At 38.5% G+C, this 24,011-nt stretch overlaps 1 protein-coding gene across 3 annotated transcripts in view; it reads right to left on the reverse strand.

Moving 5' to 3' along the window:
- Window positions 1-939: 939 nt before the first annotated feature.
- CENPI (centromere protein I) overlaps window positions 940-24,011 on the reverse strand; it is a 70,038-nt gene continuing 46,966 nt past the window's right edge. For 2 of the 3 annotated variants that reach the window (XM_007538547.3, XM_060183373.1), the window contains 5 exons: window positions 21,325-21,373; window positions 20,594-20,812; window positions 4,664-4,705; window positions 2,868-3,013; window positions 940-2,179 (listed from right to left, as the gene is read on the reverse strand). In XM_007538547.3, coding sequence (XP_007538609.2) covers window positions 2,912-3,013; window positions 4,664-4,705; window positions 20,594-20,812; window positions 21,325-21,373 — 412 coding nt within the window. In that variant the 3' untranslated portion in view covers window positions 940-2,179; window positions 2,868-2,911. The remainder of the gene's footprint in view (window positions 2,180-2,867; window positions 3,014-4,663; window positions 4,706-20,593; window positions 20,813-21,324; window positions 21,374-24,011) is intronic. The other variant, XM_060183374.1, reaches the window with a different exon arrangement.

The raw sequence follows: 24,011 nt of genomic DNA on the forward strand, positions 1-24,011 counted from the left end.
GTAAGGATCCCGGTTCAAGCCCCCGGCTCCCCACCTGCAGGGGAGTCGCTTCACAGGCAGTGAAGCAGGTCTGCAGGTGTCTATCTTTCTCTCCTCCTCTCTGTCTTCCCCTCCTCTCTCCATTCTCTCTGTCCTATATAACAATGATGACATCAATAACAACAACAATAATAACTATAACAACAAAAAAGAAAAGACAACAAGGGCAACAAAAAGGGATAATAAATAAATATTTAAAAAAACAAAAAAATATGTTGTCTTCTGCTCTATGAACATGGGAATTTTGCTTGTTTTTTCCCTCTGATAGCCCAGAGAGAAACTGAGAGGGGGAGGGGAAAGATGAAGAGAGACAGACACAGACATCAAGTCCTGCAGGCATTGCTTCTCTGCTTGAGTTTGATTTGCTAGTATATAGAGACCAGCCAGAAGTTTAACAGAGATATCAGAGCACAGCAAAGTACAAAGAATGATATCTGCACATACTTATAACCTATACTTTGTTGGGAGCAACTAAAGAGGAAACCATTTTGCTATAACTTTTAGTACTTGACTAATTGGGTAACGAACCTACCTATAAGCTCCCTGAAGTATGAAAGCAGCTTCCAAACCACACAGATAAAGCAGTAAAAAATGAAAGTCTTATGGGAGAGGAGAGTTAGCATAACCTCTGATCAGTCAGTGGTTGATGACTACTAAACTGTGTATCTGTGTATTGCAAGGTTGGTTTAACTTCAGTGTAATACCCCATAACAAAATGTTTAAAGAAAGTGAAAATATATCTAATAAAAGCTAAGTTGGGGGGGGGCTGGGTGGTGGTGTGCCCAGTTAAGTGCACACATTACCATGTATGAGGACTCTAGTTCAAGGCTTTGCTCCACACATGCAGGGGGAAAGCTTCAACATATTAATATGTTTTTTGGGGGGTGAGAGACACAAGAATTTTAGTCCGTAGCATCCATCTTTATTAGAAACAGAATATTTTACTTGAAAAACATAAACTCCGTATTAAGTGAAATAAAAAGTTCTATCAATTAAAAAGATACAAAAAGTATAACACCAATTCCAGACTGGTTTTTCTTCCCAGTAAATTCGTTGTTGATATAAAAGTTATTGATGTAATGAGAGAACTTCTACTATGTTAGTACAAGCTGTGTGAGACACAATAAAATGTACTGTTGTTCTTTCACTTCTCCAAGAGTAAAACAGAAGTCATTATAAAATGGAAAATATAATATTAGAAATCTAACAGCAGCCTTAGTACTGAACATAGTCAATATTTACAACATCAAAATATTTATACTTTAAGTCCCAGGTTCAATCCCCAACACCACAGATAGCCAGAACTGAGCAGTGCTCTAGTCAAAAATAAAAATTTTAACAAGTGCCAACCAAGAAAGTATCCTCTTTGGACAATAAGGGTAGCAATAAAATCTGTTTTATTTACTAGACAGATTTTCACTAAATCAAAACAGATATTATTTACATCTTGCTTTTCTTTGCTATGCAGGTCTTCACGAGTTTTCAAACTAGATTTTATATATACATATAGTTTTTTTTTAAAAGATTTATTTATAATGAGAGGGAGGGAGGGGGGAGAGCAAGAAAGAATGAGAAAGAGAGAGAGACAGAGAGAAAACTGGGGACCTCATGCATGCAAGTTTTTTACTCTGGTCACTATGCCATCTTATATATTTAATTGTATATTTATTTAAAAATATACAATTTGGGTCACCATATAGTTCATTGTAAATCGGTTAAAAATTATTAAAAGAAGGAAAAAGTAGGCAAAAAGGTAACCAGAGAATTATTACTGAAAAATAAGTACATGCTACAGATATTTTTCCTAAAATAAAAACAAGTTTAGAAAAGCTTCTTTAATGATTTGAAGACTAGGAGAAATAAAAATTCATGAAAATTAGTCAAACCCTTTGCCACAACTGAAAGTTCTCCACATTCTTACAGTCCAAAATATTATATTCTAAAAACTTTAAAGTTATTTGGAATATAAACCTTAAAGTAAAAGAGAACTCTCTTTGTGAGAAAGGCTTCTATTCAGGAAGTTTTAATATTTGATTCAAAATAACTCCGAGCATTTTTTCTAGTTCATAGGCAACATTCCACACCATTCTTTGCCATCTTCTCTTTTCTGGTTGCTCTATATGATCTCTAAGTTATCCTGCTGGAAGACAGAACAATGGTAGTATACAGTACTTGTATTCCAAATTAATTTTTCCCATGTCAATGTGCGCCTGAACCTAAATATCCAGCTGTCTACTCAGCATCCCACCCTGACATGACCAAAATAGAAATTCCAGTTCCATACTCCAAGTTTATTCCTCCTCTAGTATACTTCACCTCTATCCCAGATTGCACCCAACAGCTTCAAAAACAAAAACCTCGCAGTCATGCATTAAACTTTATCTTTCCCTTACTTCATACCCAAATTATCAGTGAATTCAATATACTCTACGTTAAAAATAGAGCTTGAATCCACCAGTATCTAACCAATTCTTTGTCATCATCTACCACACTAGTCTAAGACTCTTGCATGAGAAACTGTAATAGCCTAACAAGTTCTGCTTTCACCCTTAACCCCCTAAACCATCACACTGCAGCTCTATACAAGTAAATCAAATTATGTGACTAACACACACACACTTTAAATCCTTCTAGGGCTTCCCATTACACCGTATCAGATAGAAGAACCTTCTACTTCTTGGCTTCTTCTGTTTCATTTCTTACTGAATTTCTCCCTTAGTCACTATGTAGTAAGCTTACAGGTCTCTACTATTCCTCAAACATGCCAAGTAAGTTAACTTTCTAAAGTCGTTACCTCTACCCAAAATGCTCTTTCTCCAAATACTTACATGATTCATGTTGACATTCACTTAATGTTGTCCAGGCTCTCTGATCAGGGGATAGAAGAACGATTTATACTACTTCTTATAAAATACTTTAAGCCTTGAAAACCCTCTGAAAATAAATAGTCCAAGTACAAGTTCCATTTCTTTCCCTGTAGGCACAAAAAAGAGACATTACTTATTAAATATTTACTGTGCTCTGAATATTTACACTATTTCTTCTTTACCTAGGAAAGTTCTCACTATCTTGGATGCACACACCAAAAATTAGCTCAGGCTGGAGAGATAACATAATGGGTATGTAAAAAGACTTTCATGACTGAGGCTCCAAGGTCCCAGGTTCAAGATTCAGCACCACCAAAACCCAGAGATAAGCAATACTCTGGTTAAAAAAGAAGTAAGTACTATGAAATGGAAATGAGTTATTATTCCCATACTCTTTAATATAAGCATAACTCAGGAGCAAGCTATATATCCAATTAAATATCCACACAGCAGAATTTCTGTAATAGTGAGAAAACTGTTAGGTTTTGCTAAGCCAATCTCAATACAGTCACATCTTATACATGTAGCTCTACTATAAAATGAGACAATGCTTGATAACGAAAGCAAGAGTGAAACTATGAAAAGTAAATCTCACAGAACACTGTAAAAGCTATGTGCCAACAAATTCACAAAACTATCACCAGCATATCAAAACACAAATATTTAATTTTAAGAATGGGGAGGCTCCTCGACATACAGAAATAAAGATGAATTCTTTTGGTGAAATAAAGGTGTATGAATTCTTGAAGACAAAGTAAGGACTACAAAAGCTGAATAAGGGCAAGAGACAGGCATACTTTAATAATGACTCTTTAGTTACTACCAGGCCACCCCATCACCTGGGGCCCTAGTCAGGAAGTCCTGGGATTTCTACACAGACATGATGGGCCCAGGCATCTAACAGATCCCTCCTCACCACTGTCACTGGGCTCCTACAGGACCTTGCCTTCAATGTGGATCAATAACAGTAGAGAAGATACCATTCTCCAAAGGGAGGCTGGATAACATAGGTACCTGTGCTTCAAATATGGGCCTCAGATCAAATCAATGGTGTTTACAGCTAACAATATCTATATACTTTCCCCATATTTGGGAGCTGCTCTCTTCCCTGATCCAGTTTTCTAGTCCTTTTTCCAACTATGACACCATCTCCCCATACAATAACGTGGGTCCACCCACATTTTAGATGTCAGGTGCAGGCAAAAACTAGTAAAGTCATGGTCCCCTTGGAATATACCTAAAACAGACCTACTAGCTTTTTCCAAAATGGATACCCCCAAATCTTCATCTGCAATATTCTTGCCTTTAGGTTCATGATTAGTCAACAATTTGTTCTGCTTTATATCTCAACTTTTTTTCAGCCACCAGGTTCCAGATGATACCATGATGCCAACCTGACTTCCCTGGGCAGATGATCCCACCATGTGTCCCGGCGACCCATCTCCCCAAAGTCCTACCCCACTAGGGAAAGAGAGAGACAGGCTGAGAGTATGGATCGACCTGCCAATGCCCATGTTCATTGGGAAAGCAATCACAAAAAAAGCCAAACTTTCTACCTTCTGCACCTCATAATGATTCTGGGTCCATACTCCCAGATGAATAAAGAATAGGAAAGCTTTCAAGGGAGGGGATGGGATACAGAGTTCTGGTGGTGGGAACTGTACCCCTCTTATCCTATGGTCTTGTCAACATTTCCATTTTATAAATAAACATTAAAGAATGAAGTTCTTGAACATGATGAAAGTAAATTTATTTACCCGAATAGAGCTCACATTTACTGTCCTTTCTTCTGGCCATTCCTTAAAAACAAAACAGAAACAAAAAAGTGAGGAGGTATGGAAATAATAGTATTTGACAAGCAAAAAGCATGAGAAATTGAAGATTCTTCACTATCTGATCTGCTTACTATATTCTATCCCTACCATCACTCTTAAATTTCTTTTGAATAAATACCCTTATAAACTCCAATTGTTTTTCCTAGAAGCACAAACAGAAATAAAAATAAAACCACAGCGACTCAAATGAATACCATTTTACTGATTTCTGACCTTGTTATTTACTTTTATTCTATACTCAGCCCCTTGGGTTAGAAACGGAATATATTACAGAAGACTTTTTTTTTTTTTTTAAGGTATATGGTATCTAACTTGAGTCTACAAGGATGAGGGGAAAGTCTGTTGAGGTAGTCTGTTGGTATGCTTCTAAATTCTGCTTATAAGACCTTCTGTTTTGATCATCACATTAGGTGTGCTTGTATTACTTCCAATGCGGTCTATTTACATAATGACTGTTTTACCTGGGTCCCGCCCTGCCTGCAGGGCCTTGGTTTAATCCCCACTGGTTAGATAGATGGAAGCTTTCTATGTTCTGTTCCCTCTCCTAGTCATTTCCTTTCGCTTGCCACTTCGGGTGAAGAGATGCATAAAAGGCGATGTATCTCATTAATAAACGAGATACTGCTTCCCAGTTCAGCCATGAGTCCCTGGTCATCTCTCTATCTCCCGTGAAGCTAGCCCTGCCCGGCAGTAGTCCATATACATACTAGACTCTATGAAAACCCTTAATCTGTTATAAAGGCTCACAAGAGCTAGGAAATGGTTCACTTGGTAGAGCACACTTGTTACCATGTATGAGTACTTATGAATTTTTTACACTTAACATTGTCATTTTATGTCTGAGTTTTAGATATTGTAAGTTACTTATAACATACAACTTTTATATTCCTTTAAAACATAAATACAAACAAAATTAATAATTAAAAAAATTAATTTTAAATTAATTTAAAAAATAAGATTTAAAATCAACTTAAATGGGGCCAGGTAGTAGCTCACCTGGTTGAACACACATGTTACAATGCTCAAGGACCTGGGTTCGAGCCCCCAGTCCCCACCTGCAGGGGAAAAGCTTTGCAAGTGGTAAAGCAAGGCTGCAGGTGTCTCTCTGTCTCTCTCCTTTCTCTACCACCCCCTTCCCTCTCAATTTCTGGCTGTTTCTATCCAATAAATAAATAAATATAATAAAAAAATCAACTTAAATGACCATTGATAGATGAGTGGGTAAATATATGGTATCTAGGGCAGGGGTAGATAGCATAATGGTTATGCAAACAGACACTCATGACTGAGGCTCTGAAGTCCCCAGTTCAATCCCCTGCACCATCATTAGCCAGTGCTTGGGTGGGGTTATATATATATATGGTATGTATACAACAGACTACTACTGATCTATTTAAAATAGCATCTAAAACATGTAATGAAGAAAGGAGAGTCTCTTCAGTATACTGAGTTGAGAAAATTGCATTGAAATGTGCAGAAGAATGAAACTAGACTACCACATTTCACCACACAAAAAGACTTGGATGTTAGACCAGAAATCATCAAATATTTAAAAGAAAACATTGGCAGAACTCTTTTCAATGTAAGCTTTAAAAATATCTTCAATAACTAAAGCTCAACTGCAATAAAAAAAATAGAACTACATAAAATGCTTCAGCATAGCAAATGGAAACACCACCCAAACTTTCTACAGAATAAGAGAAGGGTTTTACATGTCATACATGAGGCAAGTGCTAATGAGCAAAATATATATAGTACTCACCAAACTCAGCAGCAGTGGCAACAACAACAAAATGGCCCCATTAAAAAAATAAAGAGAGGACATGGAAATAATGTTCACCAAAGAAGAGATCCAAAGAGTAGATAGATACATGGAAAAAAAGCTCAAAATCAATGATAATCAAAGAGATGCAAAGACAACAATGAGATACCATCTTATACCTGTGAGAATATTATCTATTAGAAAGCTTAGTAACAACAAGTGTCGATGAAAATATGCAAGAAAGGAACCCTTCTACACTGTTGTTGGGCATGCAAGTTGGTCCAACCTCTGAGGAAAACAATCTGGATACTTCTCAGAACTCCAGAAATGAACCTAGTCTATGACCCAGCAATTCCTTTCCTGGGGATATGTCCAAAGGAAGAAAATATACCCATCTGAAGAGATCTATGTAAACCTATATTCATAGTAGCTAAATTTGTAATAATCCAAATTTGGAAGCAACCCTGGTGCCCAATGACAGATTAATGACTAAGAAAGTTGTGGTAATATACACAATGGAACAGTACTCAGCTGTTTAAAAGAATGAAATCATCTCCCTGTCTCATCTTATATGGAGCTAGAAGGAATCATGTTACATGAGCTAAGCCAAAGTGAGGACAAATACTGGACAACCTTATTCATAAGTGGAACTTAACAAGGGAAGTAAGAAAAACACAAAATATAACTTGGACTGGATATGTTGTATTACACTAAAGCAAAGGATTATGGGGAAGGGGGAAAGGGTAGGGGCTTGCAGGACTTTGGAGTCCTGGTGTATGATGGGGTAAAGTGACTTGGGTTGAGGGTGAGAGTGGGTTTTAGGGAGATAAAAAACTGTATTTATAACAATATTTATACACCTTTCCCATATTATGGAGCAGTACTCTCCTCCCTGATCCAGCTTTCTGGTCCTTTTTCCAGCCATGACATCATCTCCCCAGACAATAACTTGGATCCACCTGCATATCAGATGCCAGGCTCAGGAAAAAAAAACTAGTATAGTCATGGGCCCTTTGGAATATAACTAAAATAGTCTTACTTACTATCTACAAAACAGACCCCCCAACTCAGCATCTGAACTATTCCAGCCTTTAGGATCATGACTAGTCAACAATTTGTTTGGCTTTATATGTTAACTCTTTTTTCAGCCACCAGGTTCCAGATGCTAACATGATGCCAACCAGACTTCCCTGGGCAGATAACCACACCAATGTGACCTGGAGCTCCGATTCCCCTGAACCCTGCCCCACTAGGGAGATAGAGAGACAGGCTGGGAGTATGGATCGATCTGTCAACGCCCATGTTCAGCGGGGAAGCAATTACAGAAGCCAGACCTTCCAGGTTCTGCACCCCAGAGGGATAAAGATCAGGGGAGGGGATGGGATATGTAGTTCTGGTGGTGGAAATTGTGTGGAGCTGTATCCCTCTTATCCTATTGTTTTTGTCAGTGTTTCCTTTTTGTAAATAAAAGTTAAATTTATATGTCAACAACTGCACTACAATCCATTAATCCAACAATAAAGTAGAAAAAAAAAGTGCAATCTTATCATTAACAATATGAATAGACCTAGAGAATACTTCACTCAAAAGTGAAGATGAAGAAATAAAGCAACCAAGCAAATAAAACAAACTCCTGAATTCTGAGAACAGAATGATAGTTACCAAAGGGGAAGAGGGCTGTGAGCAGGGTGATATAGGTAAAGTGGTTAATTTGTATGGTGGTGCATGGGAACGTGTGTGTGTGTGTGTGTGTGTGTGTTTTCCTTCTGTTGACCTTGTTATTATTATTATTGCTGTCATTGTTGGATAGGACAGAGAGAAATGGAGAGAGGAGAGGAAGACAGAGAGTGGGAGAGAAAGATAGATACCTGCAGACCTGCTTCACCACTTGTGAAGCGACCCCCCTGCAGGTGTGGAGCCAGGGGCTCGAACTGGGATCCTTACTCTGGTCCTTGCGCTTTGTGCCATGTGCGCTTAACCCACTGCACTATGGCCTGATCCTCGAAACTAGATTTTTTATGATGATCTCAATGTAAAGCATAAAATGTTTGAAAAATAATGCTGTATATCTAAACTTTATATGTTACAAACAAGTATCACTTTAATATAATTTTAAAAAATAATTGGTAAAAGTATTTCTAAATCTACACATTCAGAATACAATTCACTTTTTTTTTTAACCAGAGCACTGTTCAGCTCTGGCTTATATTGGTGCGGGGGATTGAACCTGGGACTTTAGAGCCTCAGGCATGAGAGTCTGTTTGTATAACCATTATGCTATCTACCCTCTGCCCACAATTCACTTTTAAAAAGTGAAATGATGTCTATCTTTGGAACTAATAAAATATAGTGCATGCTAATGAGTTCCATGTTTATTTCTCTAGATTCAACTTTTCACCTAAGCATAAAGCCCCAGTTTTAAACTGTTTACTTATATTTTTCTTTGTAATGTCAACAGACATCTCTGAATTAAGTAAGTCAAAACAGAATCTTATTTTTACCTTTCCCTCTCCCTAAAACGAAATATCCTTTCATCATTATTTCTCTTACTTATCAATGAACCATCAACTCAGTTGCTTTAGTCACAAAGCCCCCAAGTTTTCTCTTTCCTTATTTCTACTTCTAATCAAATCATCACCAACTAGTCTTATTTGTTCTTTGTCAAATCACTCCAGTTCTATCCATCTTCACTATAACTGCTTGTATATAATTCATGATCATTATCTCCTGTATAGACTAGCAAGTTCCCTAATTAGTGCCTCTGTTTCCACTAGACTTCCTCATTTAGATCCATCCTCCACAAAATAAGCTCTATTAAACACCAACTCAGACCATATTATAACCCCACCTAAAATTTCTTTCCATTGATTTTTTTCAGTGTTCTAACAGACCCAGTATATTTATTAAGTGTAAAGTGACATTTCATTATAGCTTTTATTTTCAAAAAAAAATCAGTGTTGTAGAGCATGGTTTCATGAGTTCTTTAGCCATCTGTATATTTCTTTAGAAAAATTTCTATTTAAGCCTTGTTTATTTCTTCCAGAGCCCTGCTCAACTCTGACTTATAAGGTGACAGGGATTGAATGTGATACTTCAGAGCATAAGTGTTCATTTTTCCCCCACATCCTCTCCAACATTTGTCATTTCTGTCCTTTCTAATGTATGTCATTCTTACAGGTGTAAAGTGGTATCTTATTGTCTTTATTTGCACTGTGTCATTTTGGATGGAACTTGAAAACATCATGTTAAGAGAAATAAGCCAAAAAGAGAAAAAAAACTATAGAATTATCTCACTTAAAAGCGGGACTTAGTAGATAGGGACTGGGAAGGAGAATACAAAGTGAAATGTTGGCTGGGCATGATGAAATGCACTAAAACAAAGAACTCTTGGGAAGGAGGGAGATCTAAGTTTTACAGGTATCTTCAATGACTCAAATCCATTCGGAAGGGAAAAAAAATCAATGGGACTATTATCAAGTTGAAAGGCTTCTATAGCAAAAGAAATCACCACTCAAATAGACTTCTTACAGAATAGGAGAAGATGCCGTATATCAGACAAGAGGCTTATAACCAGAATATACAAAGAGTTCACCAAACTTAGCCACAGAAAAACAGATGACCCCATCTCAATGTGGGGAGAGAATATAGATGGAATATTCACCAAAGAAGAGATGCAAAAGGCCAACACACATGAAAAAATGTTTCAAGTAATTGTCAGAGAAATGCAAATAAATATAATGAGATACCACTTCACCCCGTGGAAAAGTCATATGTCAAAAATGATAGCAACAACAAATGCTAGGGAGGTTGTGGGGGCAAAGGAACCCTCCTGCACTGCTGGTGGGAATGTAAATTGATCCAACCCCTGTGGAGAGCAGTCTAGAGAACTCTCAGAAGGATAGAAGTGAACTTAATTATGACCATCTAATTTCTCTCCTAGGGATAGACCTAAGGAAACAAACACACTCATCCAAAGAGATCCATGTATACCTTTGCTCACAACAACTCAATTTCTAGTAGCCCAAACATGGAAGTAACCAAGTTATCCAACAACAGCTGAGTGGTTGAGAAAGTTGTGGTATATATACACAATGGAATACTACTCAGCTATTAAGAATGAAGTCATTCAGACCATGAAGGCATGAAACTAGAAATCAACCAAAAAAGGAAAAGAAATTTCCCCAAAGCCTGGAGACTAAGCAATATGCTGCTGAACAATAAATGGGTCATTGAAGAGATCAAAAAAGAAATTAAGAATTATCTCGATACCAATGTAAATGAAGAAACCAGTTACCAGACCCTATGGGATGCAGAAAAAGCAGTGCTGAGAGGGAATTTCATAGCAATACAGGCCCACATTAATAAACAGGAGAAATCACTAGTAAATCATCTAACAACCCACCTCAATCAACTAGAAGTGGAGCAACAAAAAGAACCAACAGTCAACAAGAGACAGGAAATAGTCAAAGTCAGAGCAGAAATCACCAAAAGAGAAAACAAGACCATTAGGAAGATAAATGAAACCAACAGCTGGTTCTTTGAAAGGATAAGTAAAATAGATAAGGCACTGGCTAAAGAAAAAGAGAGAATGCTATGGTAAAATCACTCAAAAAAGAAAGAGGAGATATTACAACAGATGAGGTAGAGATTCAAAAGATTATGCAAGAATATTATGGACACCTGTATGGAACCAAATTTGACAACTTCAAAAAAATGGACACATTCTTAAGAGTCATACCCACTACTAACCTTGACACAAGAGGAAGTAGATAAACTGAACAGGCCAATCACTAGTAAAGAAATTGAAACAGTAATCAAAAGCCTACCCAAGAACAAAAGCCTGGGTCCTGATGGCTATACTAATGAATTCTACAAAACATTCAAAGAAGAATTGGTACCCATCCTCCTCAAACTCTTCCAGAAAATAGAAGGGGGAACATTCCCAAATACATTCTATGAGGCTAACAACACCCCGATCCCCAAAGCAGGAAATAACTCCACCAAAAATGAAAACTATAGACCTATATTCCTGATGAATATCAATGCAAAGATCCTCAACAAAATATTGGCTAATCGAATACAACAACATATTAAGAAACTAATCCACCAAGGTCAAATGGGATTCATCCCTAAGAAACAGGGATGGTTCAATATCCTTAAGTCAATAAACGTATTCCACTATATCAGCAAAAGGAAAGATAAGAATCACATGATTCTATCAATTGATGCAGAAAAATCATTCCACAAGGTATAACACCCATTTATGATAAAGGCCCTCGAGAAACTGGGAGTGGAAGGAAAATTCCTTAACATAATAAAGGCTATATATGATAAACCCACGGCTAACATCAAAGTCAATGGGGAAAAATTGAAAGCTTTTCCCCTAAAATCAGGAACTAGAGAAGGGTGCCCACTCTCACCATTTTTATTCAACATAGACCTAGAAGTCCTTGCCATAGCAATCAGACAAGAAAGAAATGTCAAAGGAATACAAAAATGGTCATATGCACCAATTGAATAGGACAGAGAGCCCAGAACTCAATCCATACATGAACAGACACCTCTTATATGACAAAGGGGCCAAATCTGCCCATTGGGGAAAAGAAAGTATCTTTAACAAATGGTGTTGTCAGAATTGGACAGTCACGTGTAGAAAAATTAAACTAGACCACTAATTAACAACATACACCAAAATTAACTCAAAATGGATCAAAGATCTGGATATCAGACATGAAAGTATAAAATAGACAGAAGAACATACCAGTGAAACATTTCATGACATTAATACTAAAGACATATTTGGAGACTTCAGCCCATGGGCAAGGGAAACAAAAGCAAGACTGAACAAGTGGGACTGTATCAAATTAAATAGCTTCCATACAATCAAAAGAAAACTCCATAAAGATAAACAGGAAACCCAGCAAATGGGAGAACATATTCACACATCATACTTCAGAAAAGCACTTGATATCAAACATCTATAAAGAACTCATCCAGCTCAACAACAACAACAAAAGAACCCAATAAAAAAGTGGCCAGAGGACATGCATAGACAGTTCTCCAAAGAAGAGATACACATGGCCCACAGACATATGCAGAAATGCTCTCATTCACTCATCACCAGAGAACTGCAAATTAAAACTACATTGAGATACCACCTCACACCTGTAAGAATAGCCTTCATCAACAAAACAGAAGAACATAAATGGTGGAAAGGATGTGAAGAGAAAGGAACTCTAATACACTGCTGGTGGGAATGCAAAATGGTAAAACCATTATGGAGAACAGTATGGAGAATCCTTAAGCAAATACAGATGGAAATACCTTACGACCCAGCAATCCCATGCCTAGGCATTTATCCAAAAGAGATAATATCACTAATTCGAAGGGATATATGCACCCCCGTGCTCATAGCCTCATTATCTACAATAGCAAAAATTTGGAAGCAACCAAAATGTCCCTCCACAGATGACTGGTTAAGAAAATTATGAGACATATACTCAATGGACTACTACTCAGCAATAAAAAAAGATGATTTTACATCCTTTGGGATAAAATGGATGAAACTTGAGAACATTATGCTTAGTGAAATAAGCAAGGAGGTAAAGGAAAACTACAGGATGATCTCACTCGTATTTGGAATTTAGAGAACGAACACACATACATAAAATAAACAATCAGACACAACACAACCCATATTTAAAATTGGAAAACTATAGTGCTTACCTAGGGGAGAGAGGGGAGGGCACAGACTTTCGTGGCAGGGCAAGATGTGAAACTCTAGTCCTATCACTATTTAGTCCTATCAGTAGCAATACAACATGTGGGAGGGGTAGATAGATTGAATTTCTCAAGTTCCCCAACTGCCTAGACCATAGCCCTAAGCACAAATACTAGCTCTTGCTAATATTTATCTTAGATTTGCAAAATGATCAAACACTTATAGGGGGATTGTTTATGGATCTCTAAAGATGTATCTGAAAATAAAACTCTGCAAACATCTAAATCAACTATAGCTCTAGGCCAGATAGGTCAAGACCTTTTGACCTTGTAAGTATTTAAAATACAAAGAGGTTCAGATGCCACTGAAAGCGTTCATCGTGAAGTCAAGTATACTAATACAGATACTAAACCCCCCAACTAACCTGGCTATAATAATTATTGATATTTAACTCTCTCTAAGACTATTAAGAAACCCCTTGCATTCTCTTTAAAGCCTGCATATTTTCTCCTAGTCCTAGTACGTCTAGGATATGCCCATAATTCTTGAAATTCCTTTTCTATGATTCCTTACCGCCATAGCAACCCTGTCAACTTCAACCAAATAGCTACTGGTGCTGCCACCCTGCATTATGCTGCCATTGAAATCCTACTGTGGACTGTAACTTGAGATACCAGCCTGAGAAGTAACCTCACAACTCTTCAAATCTAGTGAAACCTTTCCTAACAAATGAGACTACCTACATCCAAGTTAGATGGCACGTCATTTAACTAAGTAACAGATTCCAGATTAGGCTAGGGTTTAGGGTACTGGATACAGGTGTACACGTATCCATAAACAAGGGGTAATCATATAACTCAAATTCAAAGTGCTTAATAATGATTAAAGTGCCTAAAGAAGGCATCATAAATTCTGTAATTGATTGGATTTAGACCAAATTAGCAGGACAGCCTAGCAGAAAGGCCCAAAGAAGACAGATCTCAATAATCTAACTCTGCCTGAGCTCAACAAATGCTTAAACAACAAGAGAGAAAATCTAAGATCAGATAAAAAAAAAAGGACTACAAAAATTGGATAAGGGCAACAGACTGGCCCACTTAATAATGGCCTGTTTGGCCAACATCACACCATCTGATCATCCTAGTTAGGGAATCCTTGGATTCCCATACACATATGATGGGTCTTGACCTCTAAAGGGTCCCTCTATCCACTATCACTGGTCTCTTCCATAAGGAATAGCATCTTGTGGGCCCTCCCAGGACCTTGGCCTTACCATCAAGCAATGATGGCAGGGATGGACCCAGTTTCTGAAGGGAGGTTGGGGGTATCCTGCCCTGCCACTTGAAAAAGACTGGTCCTGAAATGAGTGCAGCCTGCAATGTTCCTCAGATGTTGACTATGAGCTATAAGCTCAGACCAGTATGGACTTAGAGGTTACACAGGCTCTGGCACTAAATATAAATATGCATTTACACATGGGCCCTAGAGCAGGTAGATGGAGGTAAATAGTTAATTTTAGCCACATATTTTATTAAAATAATGGGAGCTACCTCCCTTCTCTAATCCAACTTTCTCCACTCTGACAACATTCTCTCAGACAATGTTCCCATACAATGTCAAGCTAGCTACCAAACTCAAGGAAAACTACTATAGGTGTATGCCCTCAGGAACATGCCTAAAATGGTTCTTGTAGCATTCTTTTACCCTAAAATACCTAATCTCATCTGCTCTGAACCTACTTTCTGGTTCCTGTTTACTGACCATCTTGTCTCAACTTAGGTCATGCCACCTTCCAGACACACCAGGCTACGGATGCTACCATGACTCCACCCTGACTTTTCTGGGCAGATGACCTCACCAATGTGTCCTGGACCCTTGCATCTCCAGTTCCCTGGCCCACTAGGGAAAGACAGAAAGAAACAGGCTAGGGGTATGGATTGACCTGTCAACACCCATGCTCAGTGGAGAAGCAGCTACAGAAGCCAGAACTCCTACCTTCTGCTCCCCATAAACAATCTTGGTCCATACTCCCAGTGGCAGGAAAAGTGATAGGATGAAGATAAGAGGACTCTGCACTCCAGCTCCATAAGCACAAAGAAAGAGAGAAGGAAAAGGAGAGGGACATATGGAGGTAGCTATGATGTTATGAGTGGCTTAGAGGGAAAGAGAGGATTGAATCAGAAAAAGAAGGAGCAACTTTGTATAAATGTAGACAGATAATTGTAGAGAAGATGGCTGGTCCATGTCTAAAACTTTAGGAGAGCTATGGTGGATTGCAGTGGGGAGAGTGAAGATTCAGAACTCTGGTGATGGGAATGGTGTGGATTCAAACCCCTGTCAACATGTAATTCTGCAATATAACAATATAAAGAATATATGTGTGTGTATATGTATATATATATATATATATCCACGTTAACAGTAGCATCATTTATAATAGTAAAAAAGCTGCAAGCAACCCAAGGATATATATCAAAGGATGAACAGATAAACAATAGTATAGTGGTTTATGCAACAGGTTTATGTCTGATGTACTGGAGGTCCTAGTTTCAATCCCCGACACTAACAAATACAAGAGCTGCACAGTACTCTGGTTAAAATTTTTTAAAAAGATGGCCAGGTGGTGGTGCACCTGACTGAGTGCACATGTTAAAACATGCAAGGATACAGGTTCAAGATCCTGCTCCCCATCTGCAGTGGAAAAGCTTTACAAGTGGTGATGTAGTGCTGCAGGTATCTCTGTCTCTCTCTATATATCTCTCTCTCATCCCTCTCGATTTCTGGCCGTCTCTATACAATAAAGATAATAAAAATTTAAAAAAATAAATACATATTAAGGGCCAGCAAGATAACTCACCTGGATAGTATACCTGCTTTGTCATGCATGTGATCTAGATTCAAGTCTAACCCACAATACACTGGAGGAAGTGTCAGGGATTTGTGTCTGTCCTTTGCCCCGTTTCTTTCTCTAATTGCGTAAGTCAGGTCAGAGTGGTAAAGTGGTTAAGTTACAACAACAACAACAAAAAAAGAATTTTAAAACTCATAAATTAGAATTCATCAAAATGAAAAGATCAGTTCTTAAAAAAATAGCTATTGGGAGCCAGGCAGTGGCACAGTGGGTTAAGCGCACATGGCTCAAAGCACCTGCATAAGAATCCCGGTTCGAGCTCCCAGCTCCCCACCTGCAGGGGAGTCGCTTCACAGGCAGTGAAGCAGGTCTGCAGGTGTCTATCTTTCTCTCCCCATCTTCCCTTCCTCTCTTGATTTCTCTTTGTCCTATCCAACAATGACAACAGCAATAACAACAACAACAAACAACAAGGACAACAAAAGAAGAAAAAATTAAAAAATAGCAATTAAAAAAATGAAAGATGGGGAGTCAGGTGGTAGCTCAGGGGGGGTTAAGCGCACAAGCGCAAAGCGCAAGGACTGGCGTAAGGATCCTGGTTCGAGCCCCTGCCTCCCCACCTGCAGGAGGGTTGCTTCACAAGTGGTGAAGCAGGTCTGCAGGTGTCTATCTTTCTCTCTCCCTCTCTGTCTTCCCCTTTTCTCTCCATCCTATCCAACTACAATGACATTAATAACAACAATAATAACTACAACAATAAAACAAGGGCAACAAAAGGGAAAACAAATAAATATTAAAAATTTTTAAATGAAAGATGTCTTGGATATAACTCAGTGATAGAGCACATGATTCACATATCTATGAGGTTCTAAGTTTCATCCCCAGGATCTCACACACGCATAAAAACAATAAGAGAAAATCTGTGCAAGTCATATATCTGATAAATGACTTGAGTTGAAAATACAAAGATCAATCTTATAAATCAACAATAAGAGAAATAACCTAGTTAAAATGTGGGCAAAGGATGTGAATAGACATAAAAAATACAAATAGGCAAGTAATAGACAGAAGAACATTAACAGCAACCAGGGAAATTCAAACAAAAATGAGACACTTCATACCCTCATTATCTTAGCTAAAACTTTTTTTTCTTTTAATTATGCCATTTATTTATTTATTCCTTTTGTTGCACTTTTTTATTGTTTTAGTTATCGATGTCGTCGTTGTTGGATAGGACAGAGAGAAATGGAGAGAGGAGGGGAAGACAGAGAGGGGAAGAGAAAACTAGACACCTATAGACCTGCTTCACCACCTGTGAAGTGACCCCCCCTGCAGGTGGGGAGCTGGGGGCTTGAACCGGGATCCTTAAGCCGGTCCTTGTACTTTGCACCACCTGCACTTCCCGCTGCGCCACCGCCAGACTCCTAGCTAAAACTCTTTTAAAGATAGTAACAAATTGGAATCAGGTGTTGGCGCACCTGGTTAAGTGCACACACTACAGTGCGCAAGGACCTGGGCTCAAGCCCCCGGTCCCCACCTGCAGGGGAAAGCTTCACGAGTGGTGAAGCAGGACTGCAGGTGTCTGTCTCTATCTCCTCCTTCTCGATTTCTCTGCCTCTATCCAATAATAAATAAAAATATAAAAAAGATAGTAACAAATTTTAGGTAAGATATGGAGAAAATGGAACTCTTACACATTGCTAGTAAAATCATAAAATGAAGCTACTCTGAAAAAAAGAGTCCAGAAGTTCTTCCATAAGTTAAACATAGAATTAAATATTGTATGGGTTTAGGAAAAAGCTCAGTGATAGAGCACAAGATTTGCATACATGTGGTCCTAGGTTTGATCCCTGCCAATACATATGTCATAGCTGAGTGGGTGTTCTATCCTCTCATAAAGTAAATAAATCTTTAAATACTGTATGATCCAGCATTATTAAAGTACATACACATGTGAAATGAAACATAAATACTATACTAAACAAAATACTATACACAAGTCTATGCAAAATATTTAAAGTGTATTATTTACAATAATCCAAAAGCAGAAATACTCAAATGTCTAACAACTGATGAATAAACAAAATTAACTATAGGAAATATAATTTGGAGGTAAAAACCACTGAAGTATTAATAAATGCTGTGATATAAGTGAACCCTGTAAACATGTTAAGTGATAGAAAATTAACCCCCCACCCAACAACCATATATTTTATGAGTAAGATTTTATGAATTTCCAGACTATGGATATTTAAATAGCTATAAAGCACATAAGTATTTGCCTAAGACAGGAGGATGGGGAAATGGAAGCGTGATGGTTAAAAGATGAAGGGCTTCTTTCATTCCAAAACTGATTATGGTAACAGATGCACAGCTTTGTGAATAACTATGTAATAGGTGCCAGCTGGTTAAACATACGTATTACAGTGTGCGGAGACCCAGGTTCAAGCTCCTGGTCCCGGACCTGCAGGAGGAAAACTTCACAAGTGGTGAAGCAGGGCTGCAGGTGTTTCTTTGTCTCTCTCCCTTTCCATATCCCCCTCCCTTCTTAATTTCTCTCTATCTCTATCCAATAATAAATTAAAACATAAAATCAAATAGAAGTATCACTATAGTTAGCACTATAAAGAATTAGTATGTCAAGATCTATAATATGAGAACCCAGATAGGTAAATCTAGAAAGTCACTTTTGGACTGAATAAATTTGCCAATCTAGAGGAATCAGCTACAAAGTTAACCATACATCCACAGAGTTGCAAAACCAACATGATGAAAGCCAAAGCATAACGTTTGCCTAAAGTGGTAACTTGGATGAAGCAACTCCTATTTTAAATTAGGACTACCATTCTGTTAGATTCCTATGTGTTGCTAGCTTGTTAAAAGAATTCTGAATCCAAACTCTACCAGTATAGTTATAATCTCATCCTGTTATGTTATCCACACATTTGATATGGACCCTGTTTAAGTGTTCCCACAAGTCACTGATAAATCTGAAAATAACAGTGCCGAGCCTCATGACATAATCCAGAGAAAAATCACACTTCCCACCATATTGATATCAAGCAATTAAATCATCAGTTTCCAGAAGACTTAACCCTAATTATAACATTCTCTAGCTTAAATTTTCCCTTTATTTATTTATTTATTTATTTTTAAATTCTTTATTGGGGGATTAATGGTTTAGTCAACAGTAAAATAAAAGTTTGTACATGTATAACATTTCTGAGTTTTCCACATCACAATTCAACCCACACTAGGTCCTAACATTTTTCATCTAGTGAGTTTTCACTTCCATGAAACACTTTCTCACATAGAACTACCTCTATCCAAGCAGAACTGAAAAATCACTGCTGTTGGTATGCTTTTAAAAACCCCTTCTGTTTCATTTGGTTTAAATCCCCCCTGCTTAACACTAATCTATTTACATAACCACTGCATTCTATTTACATAACCACTGTTAACAAGCACCACCCTCCCTCCAGGGCATTGGTGGTTCAGTGATAGGATTCTCGACTGCTCCGCCCCCTCCTTGTCACACTCTGATTTTCACCAGTCACTTTTCTCTCCACCCTCTCTATGTCACATCCTGTTTCCACCCTACTTGGCAAGTATATACAAAGACAGCATTGTGAGTTTTAGGGTACTTTAGTTTAGCTTAGCTCGGCTTAGATTGTGCTGCGTCCTGCATGAATAAAGAGATACTGCCTACAGCTCAACCATGAGTCCCTGGTCGTCTGTTACCCGCCCTTGAAGCCAGCCCGGCGAAACCAACACACTGCCATATCTTTCTGACAACTGTGCCTTTTCTCATATGGCAATACTATAATATAATACTTTGTATGTCTCTCTTTGCCACATGCCAAAGCAGTGTGTAAAGACTTAACTCTAAATGCCTGGAATCTAGCTCACTATGTTAAATTTATTGGTTTGTTGGAAAAGTCATGTCCTATTTTTCTGTGCAAAAATACATCATGACTTTTCCAACAAGCCAACAGTTGGTACTTACTGAATTTGTGATACCTCCTATTTCTTCTGTCACACAATTCCTATAAAAAAAAAAATCCAAAACCAGGCTGGGAAGACAGCATAATGCAAAAAGAAGTTCATATTTGAGGCAACAAGGTCCCCAGGTTCAACCCCCAACACCACTATAAGCCAGAGCTGAGCAATGTTCTGGTCTCTCTCTGTGTATCTTTCTCTTGTGTATCTCTCTCATTAAAAATAAATAAATAAAATTTAAAATAAATAAATAAATTTATTTTTTTAATTTTTATTATCTTTATTGGATAGAGACAGCTAGAAATCAAGAGGGCAGGAGGGGATAGAGAGGGAGAGAGACAGAGAGACACCTGCAGCATTGTTTCTCCACTTGCAAAGCTTCCCCCCTAGAGGTGGGGACCAGGGATTCAAACCTGGGTCCTTGCACATTGTAACAGGTGCTCAACCAGGTGTGCCACTGCCTGGCCCAAATAAAATTAGTATTTTTTTTAAATCTAAAAATCCTTTAAGTATACTTACCTGTAGTAGGAAGAAGACAGCATAGCCCAATAGTGCAGGATGATGCACTAAATTCAAACTGTTTTTATACTCTGTTACTCCAGTTCTCTTTAAGATTTCAGGATCAATAGATATTCCTTTCTGAAAGGGTCTGGACGTCCATAGGCAACCAACCACAGTTGTTAAATAGTAATTAAATTCTTGATAGGTCTTGCTGCTGATGTTGAACTCTGATTTTGTCTATTAGGATAGGAATGAAATGTCATTATCAACTATTCTCCCTTCCCTTCTTTTTTCATAAGGTAGAGACAGAGAGATAGAGAGAGTAAAAGAGACCACAGCACCAAAGCTTCCTTCAATGTGGTGGGGGCCAGGCTCAATCCTGGGCCCCGTGCATAGCAAAGCAGTGCACTATGTAAGTGAGCTATTTCGCTGGCTCTTCCCTTCCCTTCTTATTCTCAACAAGTCATATATATTATCTATACTCAATTTTGTTTGTTGCTTGACGTCACCAGGGTTATCACCAGGACTTGGTGCCTGTGCAGTGAATTCACCACTCCTGACAGTCATTTCCCCTCTTTTCTTTCTTTCTTGATAGAAACAAAAAGAAAGAGAAGGAAGAGAGGAGATAGAGGGAAAGAGAAAGAGGCAACTGCAGCACTGCTCCACCACTAATGAAGGACCCCCGTATCCCATGCAGATGAGGCAATACTCAAGTTTTAAACAGTGACACAGAAGTTTCTCCATTGTACCTTTTGCACCAAGTTATTCTCCTTTGCAGCAGTCAAATTTCTACGATACCTAGTAACAGGGAGGGTAAATGTAAAGAAATAATAAAAGCAAATGCCTTTGAAACAGAAACAAGAGTGTACATTTTAAGTGTAAGAATATAGATATGAATGTAAACAAATATCGAGCTGTCAAGGTGTCTAGCTTTTTGTGACATATTCTCCTCAAATAATACAAATTAACAAAAGTTCAAAAGTTCAGCCACTCAACATCAGCATTATTATAACACCCTGATAATCTTTAGAAGAAACACTATATACAGTTGGCCAAGAGATATACTGGCAAAAAAATGTTTATCAACTAAAGGAAAATTATTCTCTATGGCAACCTTTATTAGAATCACCAAACAAGTTATGTGCAGTAAAACTCGTTAGCTTAGGCCCTACAAAAATCCTAGATGTACTTCCTCCCTAACTTGATGCCAGGCCCCTAATACCAGTTTGGATACAACAAATGATGCTCAATGCTTTAACAACTGGGAGAAAGCCTAAGCTTCTCAGGTAAAGAAAGGACTACAAAAGCTGAGAAAGGGCAAGACGCTGGCTCACTTAATGGTGGCCTTTTTGGTCACTGACAGGCCACCCCATCACCTGGAGCCCTAGTCAAGTTATCCTTGGAATCCTCCGTAGATACAATAGGTCTACACCTCTAACAGATCCCTCTCTCCACCATCAATGATCACTTCCATCAGAAACATAATCATAAGCTCTCTTGTGGGCTTCTTCAAGATTGTACCCTCACTATGAATTAGCAATGGTAAGGACAGCCCCACTATACAAAAGGAGGATGTGTAAAAGATCCCGGTTCAAGCCCCCAGCTCCCCACCTACAGGGGAGTCGCTTCACAAGCGTGAAGCAGGTCTGCAAGTGTCTATCTTTCTCTCCCCTTCTCTGTCTTCTCCTCCCTATCCATTTATCTGTCTTATCCAACAATGACAACATCAATAACAACAATAATAACTACAACAATAAAACAAGGGCAACAAAAGGGAATAAATATTAAAAAAAAAAAAAAAAAGAAGAAGAAGGATCGATCAGCGTAATCTGTCACTTGAGGAAAACTGGCCCTGAAATGAGTGCAGCCTAAAATGTTCCCAGCTGCAATCATGGACTGCAAACACAGACTGAAAGGGACCCAGAGATTATACAGGCTCCTGTGCTAAATATGAATATATATGGGACCCAGGTCAGATTGATGTGGTAATTAATTGTATTTATATATTTTCTTCAACTTTGGGAGCTACTCTCTCCCTTGATCTAGGTTTCTATTCCTATTCTCAACTCTGACACCATGTTTCCATGCAATATTTTTAGACCACCTGCAGGTAAGTCATCAAGTCCAGCAAAAATTACCACAGTCATGGGTCCCTAGAAACATCTAAAATACCCACAGGACCTTGCCCTCAACATGGATCAACAACAGTAGAGAATGTTCCATCCTTCAAAGTGAGGCTGGACAACATACTTTATGTCCCACCTTAGGAAGGTGGGTCCTGAAACTGGGGCAGCTTGGAACGTTCCTACTCATGACCACAGAATGTGAGCTTAGATCTACAGGGATGCAGAGGTCACTTAGGCTCCTAAGCTTAATATGGGCCCCAGATCAGATCAAATTGATGGGGTTTACAGTCAGTAATACTTATATACCTTTCCCATATTTTGGGAGCTACTCTCTTCCCTGATCCAGCTTTCTGGTCCTTCTTCCAGCCATGACATCATCTCCCCAGACAATAATTAGGATCCACCTGCATATCAGATTTTAGGCTCAGGGAAAAACAAACAAACAAACAAACAAACAAAAACTAGTACAGCCACAAGCCCTTTGGAATATAACTAAAATATGCCTACTAGCTATCTACAAAGCAGAGCACCCACCCCCAACTCTTCATCTGCACTATTCCAGCCTTTAGGTCCATGATTGGTCAACAATTTGTTTGGCTTTGTATGTTAACTCTCTTTTCAGCCACCAGGTTCCAGATGCTACCATGATGCCAACCAGACTTCCCTGGACAGATAACCCCACCAATGTGTCCTGGAGCTCCGCCTCCCCAGAGCCCTTCCCCACTAGGGAAAGAGAGAGACAGGATGGGAGTATGGATCGACCTGTCAATGCCCATGTTCAGCGGAAAAGCAATTACAGAAGCCAGACCTTCTACCTTCTGCATCCCACAACGAACTTGGGTCCATACTCCCACAGGGTTAAAGAATAGGAAAGTTATCAGGAGAGAGGAGATAAAGAGTTCTGGTGGTGTGAGAATTGTGTGGAGTTATACCCCTCTTATCCTATGGTTTAGTCAATGTTTCCTTTTTATAAATAAAAATTAAAAAAATATACCTGAAGCCCTGCTTCTCCAGAGCCCCACCCCACCAGGGAAAGAGAGAGACAGGCTGGGAGTATGGATCCACCTGTCAACGCCCATGTTCAGTGGGAAAGCAACTACAGAAGCCAGACCTTCCACCTTCTGCACCCCATAATGACCCTGGTTCCATACTCCCAGAGGGATAAAGAATAGGAAAGTTATCAGGGGAGGGGATGGGATATGGAGTTCTGATAGTGGGGACTGTGTGAAGTTGTACCCCTCTTAGCCTATGGTTTTTGTCAGTGTTTCCTTTTTATAAACAAAAGTTAAAAAAAAAAAGAAATGTATCCA

This window comes from Erinaceus europaeus, chromosome X (assembly GCF_950295315.1).
Source record: "Erinaceus europaeus chromosome X, mEriEur2.1, whole genome shotgun sequence".
Classification (NCBI taxonomy): Eukaryota; Metazoa; Chordata; class Mammalia; order Eulipotyphla; family Erinaceidae; genus Erinaceus; species Erinaceus europaeus.